The following is a 14,464-nucleotide window of genomic DNA, read 5'->3' on the forward strand; positions in this document are numbered from 1 at the left end:
CGTCTCTTCTCCAAGCTGAAAAGTCCTAACCTCTTTAGTCTTACCTCATAGGGGAGTTGTTCCATTCCCCTTATCATTTTGGTAGCCCTTCTCTGTACCTTCTCCATCACAATTATATCTTTTTTGAGATGCGGCGACCAGAATTGTACACAGTATTCAAGGTGCGGTCTCACCATGGAGCGATACAGAGGCATTATGACATTTTCCGTTTTATTCATCATTCCTTTTCTAATAATTCCCAACATTCTGTTTGCTTTTTTGACTGCCGCAGCAGACTGCACCGACGATTTCAATGTGTTATCCACTATGACACCTAGATCTCTTTCTTGGGTTGTAGCACCTAATATGGAACCCAACATTGTGTAATTATAGCATGGGTTATTTTTCCCTATATGCATCACCTTGCACTTATCCACATTAAATTTCATCTGCCATTTGGATGCCCAATTTTCCAGTCTCACAAGGTCTTCCTGCAATTTATCACAATCTGCTTGTGATTTAACTACTCTGAACAATTTTGTGTCATCTGCAAATTTGATTATCTCACTCGTCGTATTTCTTTCCAGATCGTTTATAAATATATTGAACAGTAAGGGTCCCAATACAGATCCCTGAGGCACTCCACTGTCCACTCCCTTCCACTGAGAAAATTGCCCATTGAATCCTACTCTCTGTTTCCTGTCTTTTAGCCAGTTTGCAATCCACGAAAGGACATCGCCACCTATCCCATGACTTTTTACTTTTCCTAGAAGCCTCTCATGAGGAACTTTGTCAAACGCCTTCTGAAAATCCAAGTATACTATATCTACCGGTTCACCTGTATCCACATGTTTATTAACTCCTTCAAAAAAGTGAAGCAGATTTGTGAGGCAAGACTTGCCCTGGGTAAAGCCATGCTGACTTTGTTCCATTAAACCATGTCTTTCTATATGTTCTGTGATTTTGATGTTTAGAACACTTTCCACTATTTTTCCTGGCTCTGAAGTCAGGCTAACCGGTCTGTAGTTTCCCGGATCACCCCTGGAGCCCTTTTTAAATATTGGGGTTACATTTGCTATACTCCAGTCTTCAGGTACAATGGATGATTTTAATGATAAGTTATAAATTTTTACTAATAGGTCTGAAATTTCATTTTTTAGTTCCTTCAGAACTCTGGGGTCTATACCATCCGGTCCAGGTGATTTACTACTCTTCAGTTTGTCAATCAGGCCTACCACATCTTCTAGGTTCACCGTGATTTGATTCAGTCCATCTGAATCATTACCCATGAAAACCTTCTCCATTACGGGTACCTCCCCAACATCCTCTTCAGTAAACACCGAAGCAAAGAAATCATTTAATCTTTCCGCGATGGCCTTATCTTCTCTAAGTGCCCCTTTAACCCCTCGATCATCTAACGGTCCAACTGACTCCCTCACAGGCTTTCTGCTTCGGATATATTTTAAAAAGTTTTTACTGTGAGTTTTTGCCTCTACAGCCAACTTCTTTTCAAATTCTCTCTTAGCCTGTCTTATCAATGTCTTACATTTAACTTGCCAATGTTTATGCTTTATCCTATTTTCTTCTGTTGGATCCTTCTTCCAATTTTTGAATGAAGATAATCTGAGAAGGAATCAGGATGATCTTCCAGAGGATGATATTTTAGCATGAGTTTTGGAACTTCATTGCCAGAAACGTAATTGTTAGGCAGTCAGATTTGCCTGTTTGTATGGAGGATGCTAGTTCGAGAGCTAGTGTATCTTTGAAAATTATTGCAACTCCTTCACATTTTCCCATGCGATGAGGTGTGTGGTGGGCAAGGGTTTCGGGTAGGCATTATAGAGTGAGAGACATAGTGTCACCCTTTCCAATCCAGGTCTCATTAAAGCATAGAAAGTGGAGGTTAAATTCTTCAATGAGGTCTGGTATATGATAGAAGTTGCTATTTACTGAGTGTGTATTAAGGAGGCCAAGTTTAGGGATGGAGAGACTGTCCATTTAGATTGGGTGAAAGTAATGGATTGAAGTGGGATAGTTTGAAGGAGTCTAGGAGGAGTTGGTTTTGGTTGGTGGGGATGTCGCTGTCTCACGATCACATATATAGGTAGAATGGATTTGCTGAATTACACAGTGATGGTTGAACCCAGATAATAGTTCAGAAGCCATATCTCAATTCAATTTAGATGGACACTGTTACTATACATAAGATATAAATCCAGGGTTGCCTACATGGGGGTGGGGGTGGGGGTGGGGAGTATCCTTTCAAAGTTCTCACATTGCTCTTTAAATTCTCATTTTTAAGTCATAGCACACAATACTAATAATCACAGCTTAGAGAATACTGATGTCACCACTAAATGAAACACAAAGAGAGGTGTTTAGAGGTTTCCAGCAATTGATGATTTAAAGTCTTAACAGCTGTGCATTTCAATTTCAAGTTGTTTCAAATGCTTATAATAAGTTTGTGAATTTTTACAGACTTTCTTAATCACAGGTGGGAAATCCATTTGATGTAATTCTTTTAGTTATTTGATCTCTTCCTTCCCATCAGGTTCTGAGCAAAGCTTTTGTGCTTCCCTTCCATGGTAGTTTGAAGTATCAAAGATGTACTTTAAAGTTTTAGTCTTTTATCTCCTACCTCCTATTAAAGTATCAAGGGTGATACCTTTCTCACCTCATCTCCAACTTTCAGTAAATATTCATGGGCCATTGATGTAGTCCATCTCCTCTCATTTTCTCCATTTTGTCTCCTTCTTCCTCCTCTCACAGGATGACAGGAAGTTATCCTCTTCCTGGATCTTGGTGATCTCAGGTTCCTCTTGCAGGAGGGGAATCTCTCCCATCTGATAGAAGAGCAAACTTAAATAAGTTTAACTGAATCAGGTCAATGCTAGAAGGTCCCTCACTCCCAGTTTACATAAAAAAGTTATTGGGGGGAGATGAGGAGGGGCAGGGGAGTGGGGAGCAGGTGTCACTAGTCTTTCTTGTGAGAGGGTGGGTGGGGGAAGAAGCAGCCCAATAGAATTTCTAAGTCTGAATTGAGACTGGGTTCAGCGTACAATGCCATCCTCTTCCTAAGTTATTACAAAGGTTTGGGGGGTGAGGGAGGGTTGATACTCTATCTTCTTAGGTGAGGACAGTGCTACTTAGATGAAGAATTTTTTTAAAGATATCCATTATCCAGTTAAGAAGCAGGTTATCCAGCCACACAAGACCAGATAACTTTAGATCTGCTTCTGAGCAATTCTGTAGTTATCTGGCTAACCTAGCTGGATATACCTGATACTCAGCTAGATTAGCTGGATAACTTTGCCCCTCCCTGGAACACCCCCGGAATTCCCTTTTTTTTATCCATCTTTTTTTTATTCAGCTAAATTATAGCTGGATAAGTGGCTGAATATGCCACATTTGACATTTAGATGGATAACTTTTGAGTTATCCATCTAAATGGCTTTTGAATATTGACCTTATGATTTAGAAAAAATAGATTCTTCTCAGGGTTTTTTTTTTTCCTCTGGGACCTTGATGAAGTAAGGGGCCTTGCTGGGAACAAGAGAGGGAGAAATTAATTTGGACTATGCTCATGTATTGTGGGAAGGAAAAAAATCTGAGTAAGAATTGTGAAGTTGATTTGTGATTGGAACTGAGAAGCTGTTTCTGCTTTTATTGAGTGGACTTTGCTGTTTACTTTTTTTCTAGTTTTACCTGGCCTTCTAAATTGTATTTTTCTAATTTGGACCTGAAATAATTTTTTTTTCTGTTTTGGAACAACACTCTTTGTGTAGACTTCTGTGACTCCTTTTGGCTCCAATAGCAACTGTTATTCCCCGTGGAACAAAACCTGGTTCTGGAGCTGTAGACAGGTTATTTTCCTATCCCTGCAGAGCCTGAAGTTGACTTCAGCAAAGGGAGAGTTATATGCATAAAAGTTGTGCGAACCACTACACTGATGCACTACCAAAAGGTCTTGGGCCCTAAATACTGTAAGATATTCCCTATACCTATAGCTCTTCTTTGATGATGCAAATAATGCTGAGAAAGTCTCAGGAGAGCACACATTATGGAGGATAAGAGCTTCCACTTCAAAAGTAAAATAAGGGCAATAGAAAGAGTGGGAAGATAGGAAGTAGGGATGTGAATTGTTTTTTGACGATTTAAAATATCGTCCGATATATTTTAAATCGTCAAAAATCGTTAGGGCCACGATACAATACCAATTTCCCCGATTTATCGTCAAAAAATCGTAAATCGGGGGAAGGGGGAGGGCAGGAAAACCGGCACACTAAATCCCCCTAAAACCCACCCCCGACCCTTTAAATTAAATCCCCCCCCCAAATGCCATAAAGTACCCTGGGGTCCAGCGGCGGTCCGAAACCGGCCGAAAACCGGCACACTAAATCCCCCTAAAACCCACCCCCGACCCTTTAAATTAAATTCCCCCCCAAATGCCTTAAAGTACCCTGGGGTCCAGCGGCGGTCCGAAACGGGCTCCTGCTGTTGAAGCGTGTTGTCTTCAGCCGGCGCCATTTTGCAAAATGGCTGCCGCAAAATGGCGGCGGCCATAGACCAACACGATTCGACCGCAGGAGGTCGCTTCCGGACCCCCGCTGGACTTTTGGCAAGTCTTGTGGGGGTCAGGAGGCCCCCCCAAGCTGGCCAAAAGTCTCTGGGGGTCCAGCGGGCGTCCGGGAGCGATCTCCTGCCGCGAATCGTTTTCCGTACGGATAATGGCGCCGGCAGGAGATCGACTGCAGGAGGTCGTTCAGCGGAGGTCCGGAACCCTCGCTGAACGACCTCCTGCGGTCGATACGGAAAATGGCGCCGGCCGTATGGCTGGCGCCATTATCCGTACGGAAAACGATTCGCGGCAGGAGATCGCTCCCGGACGCCCGCTGGACCCCCAGAGACTTTTGGCCAGCTTGGGGGGCCTCCTGACCCCCACAAGACTTGCCAAAAGTCCAGCGGGGGTCCGGAAGCGACCTCCTGCGGTCGAATCGTGTTGGTCTATGGCCGCCGCCATTTTGCGGCGGCCATTTTGCAAAATGGCGCCGGCTGAAGACAACACGCTTCAACAGCAGGAGCCCGTTTCGGACCGCCGCTGGACCCCAGGGTACTTTAAGGCATTTGGGGGGGTTCGGGGGGGGGGATTTAATTTAAAGGGTCGGGGTGGGTTTTAGGGGGATTTAGTGTGCCGGTTTTCGGCCCGTTTCGGACCGCCGCTGGACCCCAGGGTACTTTAAGGCATTTGGGGGGGGGGATTTAATTTAAAGGGTCGGGGGTGGGTTTTAGGGGGATTTAGTGTGCCGGTTTTCCTGCCCTCCCCCTTCCCCCGATTTAGCTATGGACCGCCACTGGATCCCAGGGTAATTTAAGGCATTTGGGGGTGGAGGATTTAATTTAAAGGGTCGGGGGTGGGTTTTAGGGGGTTTTAGTGTGCCGGTTCACGATTTTAACGATTTTCACGATATTCTAAACACCCAAACGGCAACGATACGATTCCCTCCCCCTCCCAGCCGAAATCGATCGTTAAGACGATCGAGGACACAATTCACATCTCTAATAGGAAGTGAGGCAAACTAGTGTGTGTACAAGAAAACATAAGAATTGGCATTGCTGGATCAGACCAAGGTCCATTGAGCTCAGCATTCTGTCTCCAATAGTGGCCCATGCACTTCACAGTTACCTGGCAGATAACATAAAGTAGATTAAATTCCTATGGATGAGTAGTCTAGTAGTTAGAGCTACAAACCAGAGAAATGAAGGTTCAAAAACCGTTGCCTTCCACTGCCTCAGATACAAACATAGGGCCAGATTCATTTAGGCTTTTCTCCTATTTTCTGTCTATGGGGAAAACCCTTAATGAATCATGTACTAAGATTGTGAGCCCAGTAACTAAATGTAATCCACTTTGAAGTGCCAAAAAGCAGAAAATAAATACATTCTCCCAGGGATAGCAATAGCTTTCTATATTCTTCTTGGCTAATAATGTGTTATGGACTTTCCTCCAGATGCTTGTCCAAACCTCTTTGAAATCCCTCTATGCTAGTCACCTTGACCAGATCCTCTGGCAACAGATTTCACAGCTTGCTTGTGCGATGACAAAACAGGATAGATCCAATAAGGAGCTCAGTAACACTCAAACAACAACCAATCAGAAATAAAAGAGCTCTACAACATTCAGAGACTCTAAACTAAGCACATCACAAGTTGATGCAGGTGGCAGTCTAACAAAGAAACATACATACACTGTGGAAGCAGAACATAACTCCAAAATCTTCCACCGTCTATAACTTAACTGTGATATTAAGAGAACAGATATGGACCTAGATGTAAAGAGGGTCAGAAGACAGACTCTGATTACTGCAGGGTGAATCTTTGGCATGATACCAATGAGGGATCTGAAAGTCACTTTCCTCCTCATCTGCAACCCTTTTTTCTGGCCAAGAGGCATCAGACTGTTTAGGAGACTAGATAAATAGAACAACTGTCTAACTTGTGCCAAATTTACAACCTTCCCACATTGCAAGTCCACTTAGATGATTTTTTAGAGGATTATGTTCTTTACGAACAACAATATGGTTCACATAAATCGTATAGTACGGCAACATTACTGATTGCCTTAACAGATTTTCTTTATCGTAAGTTAGAATGGGGAGATGCTAGAATCCTCATACAATAATATGTCTCAGCAGCCTTTGGCACAGTGAATCACAAACTATTTTTAGCTCGCTGACATGGTTTCATCTGCCATGCCTTGATCCTGTCCACTAAGTCACCTCCCCACCAGCAGAAGCCTACAATGAGCTCTGTTCCTAGTTACCAAGCCATCTCTTCACTGTTTACTTGATTCAGCCTGTGGTGCGGGGTCCTTACTGGGCCTTACCTTCAGCCTTGCCAAGTTCCGCCTTGCTGCTTGTATCATATCCATGCTCCAGCCCCATTAATCCCTGCCTTGCCAGAATCTAGATGCCTCTACATGACGTCACCCTTGGCTCTCTGACGTGGCTTCTCTTTTCATGCTCCATGCTGTTTGGCCTCCAGGCCTTCTTGTATCTTGCTGCTTGTCTTGCGGCTTATCTAGGTCTCACCTTGCCTTGTGGCCTCTGGGCCTTCTGGCTCCTTGTATCTTGATTTATGGCCTACTCAGGCCTTAACTTGCCTTGTGGCCTCTGGGCCTTCTATCTCCTTGTACCTTACTCTGTGACATACTCAGGCCTTATCTTGCCTTGTAGCCTTTGGGCCTGCTCTTACATTAGACCTTGATCTGTGACTAACTCAGACTTTTCCTCACCTAGTGGCTTCCTGGCCTTATGCTTACTGGCCTATCTGATCCTGTATCATTGCATTTGGGACACAGTGTTTTTTGTTCTGTGTTGTCTTGTTTAGTCCTTGTCTGGTCCTGTCCTGGTCTGGTCTTGCCCTACCCTGCCCAGACCAGTTCCTAGTTTCCATTCCTGACCTTGCTATTGCCTTGCCTTGCCCCAGTCTGTATCTAGTCCCACTCTCTACTCAGTATCCTGTCTAGTATCTTCAGTAGCATCCCCTTAGATAGAACATTTCAGTTCTAAAATAAGGAAAGAAAAAAGATTAAGATGAGCATGGAGAAGTTCAAGGCCAAGAAGCCCACGCTCAGCAATCTGTGGACACTAGAAGTTCATTATGGATACTCACATCATCCGCTGTTACTGCCGTGCCCGAACCATGATATTTCCCACTGCTACAGCTGTGGTAAATGTTCCCTAGGGTGCAGCAGCACTGTGCCTGAAAGATGGAAGATCTAAGGAAGATGGGGTGGGCAAAGGCTGAACAGCAGAGCTGATCCTTTTCTAGAAGCAAGAAATTGTCAAGCTCTTGATTCTAGACGTTGAGGTGGGAATCCACCTGATCACAATTCTGCGTGCATGGGTAGGATCTCACACACCTGTGGTGCGGATCCTGGATCTGTCTAAGGTGAGGTTATGAGGATGGTGTGAAAGCCTACACCAAGAAGAGCGACAAAATGACACAAAAGAACCCCTTTTGAGCCATCCCCCTCAGAGCCGAATAAAAACTCTGAACAGTTTGTGCAGGTCTGTACTGGAAGAGGCCATTCCTTGACTTTGAGGTGGGAGATAGCTTTGTCTGTGCAGGTCTCTTCATGGAATGGAATCATTTGTTTTACACAGATCCAGTGCTAACCAAAGTGCCATTTGTGTCCTTGGCTTGGAGCTCACACTCTTAAGGCACAGTCATCCCACTTGGCATTGCATGCCAAGGTGCTGTCAGTTGTATCAGAGTAGATCACTTTGCCACATAATCCCATAAGTCCTGCCGCTGAAGTTAGGGAAGCTCAGCACGAGGTGCAGCCAGCACTGACCATGGACCAGGACAGGAAATGTTGATTCAACTGGTGCAATGCGCAGACACAGTCACAATGGCACAGAGTCTTCCAAGGCTGTACAGGGTTTCCAAAGAGATTGCCTCTCCTCCAACTCCAGTACAGAGGGTTCCTCAGCCCACGGGGGCCCAGTTTTCAGAGCTAATGAAGGATTTCTTTGTCTCTTTAAGCCCTCAAGACCAGAACCTCTTCTGTCCAAGAAGGAGGAGTTTTTCACATATAGTGGGGCCACCCATGGTCCCACACCAGTGCATGCTTCTCCACAGGAGCTTCTGGAGTTAAGCATATGTCTTCAATTTGAGATGGTGAATTCTCCTAATCAAGGGGAGTCCCTTCATGAATTGGTAAATGGATGAACTGGACTCTGTCTATTCTGAGTTTCTACTAGATATTTCTCTCTTAGAACAGTGGAAGCCTTCTCTTCTGTTACCCTCATCTTCTTCAGGATCATGGATTAGTTTTCCTCTGTGGTTGGGAGAGGGGAGGATTATATGAGGATTCCTTCAGATCCCCTACCTGACTTGCCTTAGTATACTTCTCTTCCAGATGATCTTTGCTACTCTTTCTTTGATAAGCTGGCAAAGATGCTGTTCATCGGTGTCAGGAAAAAATAGGACCCAAGAACAGATGTCTTGGCAGCTTCTTCAGATTCTTCAACCTTCAGTAGATTCTGTGGCTATCCTGATTCACAAGTTTCTGCAGGACCTCCAGATGAGATGTGGCAGATGTCAACATCATGCCTGCCAGTGGCCTGTAAATTGAATTTAAAATACAGGGTACAAGCTTCCCCATGTTTTGGAGTCGTCCAACTTCCTCACTATACCGTACTGGTGGAGTCAGCGCTGAAACCTACTAAATACACTCATGATCACTCCAACACAGCTCCTGGGAGTGACCAAAAGGTATTGGACACATCTGGAAGAAAGGTTTTCCAGGGATCCATGCTGAGAGCCCGAATCATTGCTCACCAACTCTAAGTGGTGCAGTATATGCAGGAATGCATACAAAAGCTAAAGCTTCTGATGGATTTAACAGGTCCAGAGCAGGCAAACTTCCATTGAGCAGTGGAGGACATACAAGAATGTGGGAACATCTGTTGTCCTTCTAAAGTGGTTGACACCGTGGCCAGGAGTTTGGCCACTTCTATAAGAGCCTGACAACTCATGTAGCTACAAGTAAGTTGCCTGTGAGAGGACATAAATGATCATCTTGAAGATGCATCTTTCACAGGGTCAATTTATTCAGTGACAAATTTCAAGAGATGGTGGCTGTTTTAAAAAAATATCAGTCTTATTTTATTTATTTATTAATTGCTTACACCTTAGTCCTAAATGATATATACAATACAACATACATAATTAAAATAATTTATCACATGACATCAAATAAAAAGGCAAAACATAATAACTTAAATTAAAACATAAACAATAGCTATGTAAATCATGCTAGTGCCACTGGATAACATGCAGACAAAGGCCTGCTCAAAAATACATGGTTTCAGCATTGATTTAAATGTTTTCAAACAATCCATCAGCTGTAGTGCCACAGAGAGAGAGAGGTCCATAGCATACTGGAGATGCAACTGAGAGAGAGCATTCTTTTGTCTCAAGCCAGTCAGGCCTGTTTGTGAGAAGGAATGTAAAGAAGTCCTCTCAGCGAGGACCTAAGTGACCATGTGAGGTTATAAACCTGTAGCAATGCATTAGCCAAAGGCAATGAGTCTAGTCTCAGCAATTTATGGACCATCATTGCAAGCTTATATTTTTCACAATATTGAATATTAAGCCAATGGAGGTCAATCAGCACAAGTGTTACTTGGTCTCTCCAGCTCTTTTCTGATGTAGAAAACCCTTAGGTCCCTACTAGGATCAGGTGTAGGAACAAACCACTTTATGTTCTGGGAGAAAACATAACAATAGTGTGGGTGTATAGGACCCTCATGTGAATGAATGTAAATGGTATACTTCTCTCTATATATAAGCTCTGAATTCAAAAAAGCATGGGATAACTACTGGGGATCTCTAAGGAAGTGCTGAGAATTATAATACTAAATTAATTAGATGGATGGACCATATGGTCTTTTTCTGCTGTCATATTTCTATGTTTCTATCTTAGGGTTGGATTATAGTTTCTTTTTCCAGAGGCAGCATGCCTTGGCCGTCCTCTGCTATTTTCTGGTGTTTGACTCTTAACTTCTCCATGAAAACTTTTATTTTGGATATGTTTCTGTCCACCCTCCCTATCTCTTTTATATTTTTATGATTATTTGAGTGCTGAGTACCCATTAACTAGGGGCTCAGTTAAGTTATTTTCTTTGCTACTTTAACATCAAAGGGAGAGGTTGCTTCCCTGAGAAGGAACCTGCAGGTCATCAGTATCCAGAGGAGGGTTGACTTACATCCATCCAGAGGAGAGGAAGGAGGGAAGGAAGAAAGGAGTTGGAATGAACCCCCTATAAAGCCCATGAATATCTACTGGACATTTGGAGAAGAGGAGAAACATGGGTATTATTCTGATACTGGAAGGGAGAAGAGGAGTATTTTTAGTGCCATTCAGGTACTGTGAGGAAACTAAGGAATTCAGAGGAGAGGTAGGAAATGAATGACTGTGTAAAATGGATTTCAACTTTACACTTTACCAACATTCGGGCTGATACAGTAAAAATGCAGGAGAGCGGGCGAACGCCCTCTCTCCCGGCGCGCACAGGCCACTCTCCTATGCGCGCGATTCTGTATTTAAATGAGGCCCGGCGGTAAAAACAGGCAAAAGGAGGCGCTAGGGACACTAGTGCGTCCCTAGCACCTCCTTTTGGGCCGGAGCGGCGGCTGTCAGCGGGTTTGACAGCCGACGCTCAATTTTGCCGGCGTCGGTTCTCGAGCCCACTGACAGCCACGTGCTCGGAAACCGGACGCCGACAAAATTGAGCGTCCGGTTTTCGACCCGACAGCTGCGGGCCGACTTCAAATTTTTTTTTAATTTTAATTTTTTACTTTTTTTACCCTTCGGGACCTCCGACTTAATATCGGGTGCACAGAAAAGCAGTTTTTACTGCTTTTCTGTACACTTTCACGGTGCCCGAAGAAATTAGCGCCTACCTTTGGGTAGGCGCTAATTTCTGAAAGCAAAATGTGCGGCTTGTCCTCATCCTGGTTCTAGTATCCAGTCTTGCTCAAGCCTTCAATCCTGTCCCAGTCTTCAGTACTGTTCCAGCCTTCAGAGCTGTTGCAGCCTTCAGCTCCGCTTCAGTCTTCAGCCCATACTAAAATCATCATCCTTGGCTTTTGCCTTCTCAAGTCTTCAGCTTCGGGCTTGCCTCTGTCAAGTCTTCAGCCCCAGCTATCTGGCTAACTTTCAGACAAGTCTCAAAAATGACCAGACTTAGCCAGATAAGTTAACTGGCTAACAGAATGTCAGAGTTAGCCAGTTAACTTATCTGACTAACTCAGCTCCTCCCAGTTACACCTCCTGGAATGGCCTTAACATATCCAGCCAAATTTTAGCCAGATAATAAGTTATCTGCTTTGAAGTGTCAAAAAGTGGAATATAAACCAATAAATAAATAAAATAGAATTTGCAGAGAAGTTCCCAAATCTTAATTTAGCCAAATAACTTCTGAGTTATCTGGCTAAGTTCTTCTAAATATGGACCTTAGCAGGAACCTCTGAACAATGGACTTAAAAGAATATTTTTAAGCAGTAGTTATGGCTATATTAAAAGTTATACACTTTTTATTGCAAAAGAACACAAAATTTAAGAAACAAAATGTAGTAGAATATAAGGAAACATTAAGACTGGAAAAGGAAGCAATCAAGGGAAGTTGATGTTTTCAGTAAGCTAGTTAGCAATTCCATTTTTAAAAAGGGAAATCTGTGTTCATAGCAGAGACTTTGATACATCTGCATTGGTTCATTTGATTTTGTATTGATAAGAATTTTCTTTTCTTAGGATTTGATCAATTTTGTTTTCACTGCTGTAACTCCGAAGATGCAGATTTTAGAATGCATGTACATCAAGCAAGCTATTGACCTCCTTCAGGTAAAGTAGGCACAGTCAATCTAATGCAATATTATGTGCTGAGCCTTGCGCACAGGTTAATGAATGCTTGGAGCGTGTTTTGAACGTGCTAGGTTAACACCCAATGCAATAAGGGGATTAGCGCATCCAAAATGCACGTCCAACCAGCGCGTTGCTAATAGGGATGTGCATTCGTTTGCGATGAAATAGGAAATATAGACAATATTTCCTATTTTGTCGTGTTTCTGGGGGCCCCCGAAACTATAAGAAAACCTATGAAATTTTGTGTGGTTTTCTTATCGATTTTGGGGGGGGGGGGGGGTGGTGGTGAGAAAGGGCGCATAAAAAAACAAACCCAAACCCATCCCAACCCTTCAGATTTAATTAATTACAATCCCCTACCCTCCTGACCCCCCTCAAAACTTGCCTAAAGTCCCTGGTGGACCAGCGGGGGTTCCGGGAGCGATCTCCCCCTCTCGGGCCGTCTACCACTAATCAAAATGGCGCTGATGGCCCTTTGCCCTTACCATGTGACAGGGGCTATCGATACCATTGGCCGTCCCCTGTCACATGGTAGGAGCAATGGATGGCCTGCGCCATTTTTTAAGGTTCGGACGAATTACATCTCTAGTAGCTAATAACTCTCATGACCTATCACATGCACATCACATGCACCCCCGATGCAAAAAATCACTGTGCACCCGATACACACATTTTAACATGGAAAAATAATGCCAGCCCCAGGGCTGGCGTTAAGTCTTTATGCACTCCAAGCTATCTGAAAAACACTCCATAAAACCACAAAAAAGCCCAAAATACTGCTTTTCTGTGTTCCTCCTACTTAGTATCATCCTAATACTAAGTAGGAGGAACCACAGGAAGCAGCATGAAAAAAAATCTTGCTGGTGGTGGTCAGGTTAGGAAAATGGATGCCCATTAATTGAGCATCTGTTTTCCTAACTGGCGCACACCCACATCTCCTGGGCGCCCGATGCCATGGATGTGCTAGGGACACACAATTTATCTCTAGTGCATAATTTTTAGTGTGGCAACTTATTTGCCTAGTGCATCGTGCCCAGTAGAGGTGACTGTGCGCATGTTCAAAAAACGTGCATCCAGTTTGGACACACATTTTTGCGTGCACTTTATTGCATCAGCCTAAGTGAATGTTGTCTGTCTTCTGTGCCCTAGGGCTCTAAGTACTGCGGGTAAGAAGGTATGCATATTTTGCAGGGTCTGTTGGCGGAAAGAGATGAGAAGCAGCCCAGTCAGGAACATGTGGCTCGCCTGTTTGTGTTTGCTGTCATGTGGTCAGTAGGAGCCCTGCTAGAGTTGGATGATCGAGCAAAAATGGAAATGTTCTTAAGGAATCATTCTGCCACGCTTGAACTCCCTGCTGCAAATGGAGATGAAACCATCTTTGAGTTTGTCATTAACGATGGTGGTCAGTGGGAACACTGGTCAAAGAAGGTTTGTCTGCTGCCGTATGTTTTTATTTAGTGGAAAGAGGTCAGAAAAAACTGTAATGGAATAAACTGGATGTAATTTGATAATCATATACTACAGTAATTTTAACCTGCCAAGTCAATTTATAGAATATTGTTGTTTGGATAACAGTTATTGGCTTTTGAGGGAATTGTTTTTGTATCCCACACTAAATATTTTACCTGGCATGAAAAAAGCAAACAGCCAACATCCATTTTTGTTACATAGTTTTACTAGTTTTAGCTATTCATTTTTTTTGCCAAATGTTTCTGAAAGCTAAATAAATTGTAATGTTCTTCTCTTTGTCCTGGACTAATTGCAATTTAAAAGGCAGTGAAATTGGGAAGTAATAAATGTGTGTGTATTTCTTGGAAACAACTACTTTATGTATTTTGTGTAAACGGTCACAGTAGTTGTCAGAACCAGAAGCAAAAAGTGTGTGCGCCACCCACAAGTTGGATGGTGCCAATTGGACTTTATCTGTCACATTATTTACTATATTGGCGTAAATACTTGTACCGCGATATGGAGAGCAAAAAAAAAATGTTGAGAGAAGTTAGGAATAGAAGACTAATAGGAAAATCTGGTCATGCGGGGATATTTTATCAT

The 14,464-nt window shown here is 43.3% G+C and overlaps 1 protein-coding gene across 1 annotated transcript in view; it reads left to right on the plus strand.

The window, feature by feature from the left end:
* LOC115083294 (dynein heavy chain 5, axonemal-like) overlaps positions 1 to 14,464 on the plus strand; it is a 1,259,434-nt gene that overhangs the window by 577,863 nt on the left and 667,107 nt on the right. The window contains exons 41-42 of the mRNA XM_029587102.1: positions 12,302 to 12,391; positions 13,604 to 13,840. Coding sequence (XP_029442962.1) covers positions 12,302 to 12,391; positions 13,604 to 13,840 — 327 coding nt within the window. The remainder of the gene's footprint in view (positions 1 to 12,301; positions 12,392 to 13,603; positions 13,841 to 14,464) is intronic.

The sequence above is a fragment of the Rhinatrema bivittatum genome, chromosome 2 (assembly GCF_901001135.1).
Source record: "Rhinatrema bivittatum chromosome 2, aRhiBiv1.1, whole genome shotgun sequence".
Lineage (NCBI taxonomy): Eukaryota > Metazoa > Chordata > Amphibia > Gymnophiona > Rhinatrematidae > Rhinatrema > Rhinatrema bivittatum.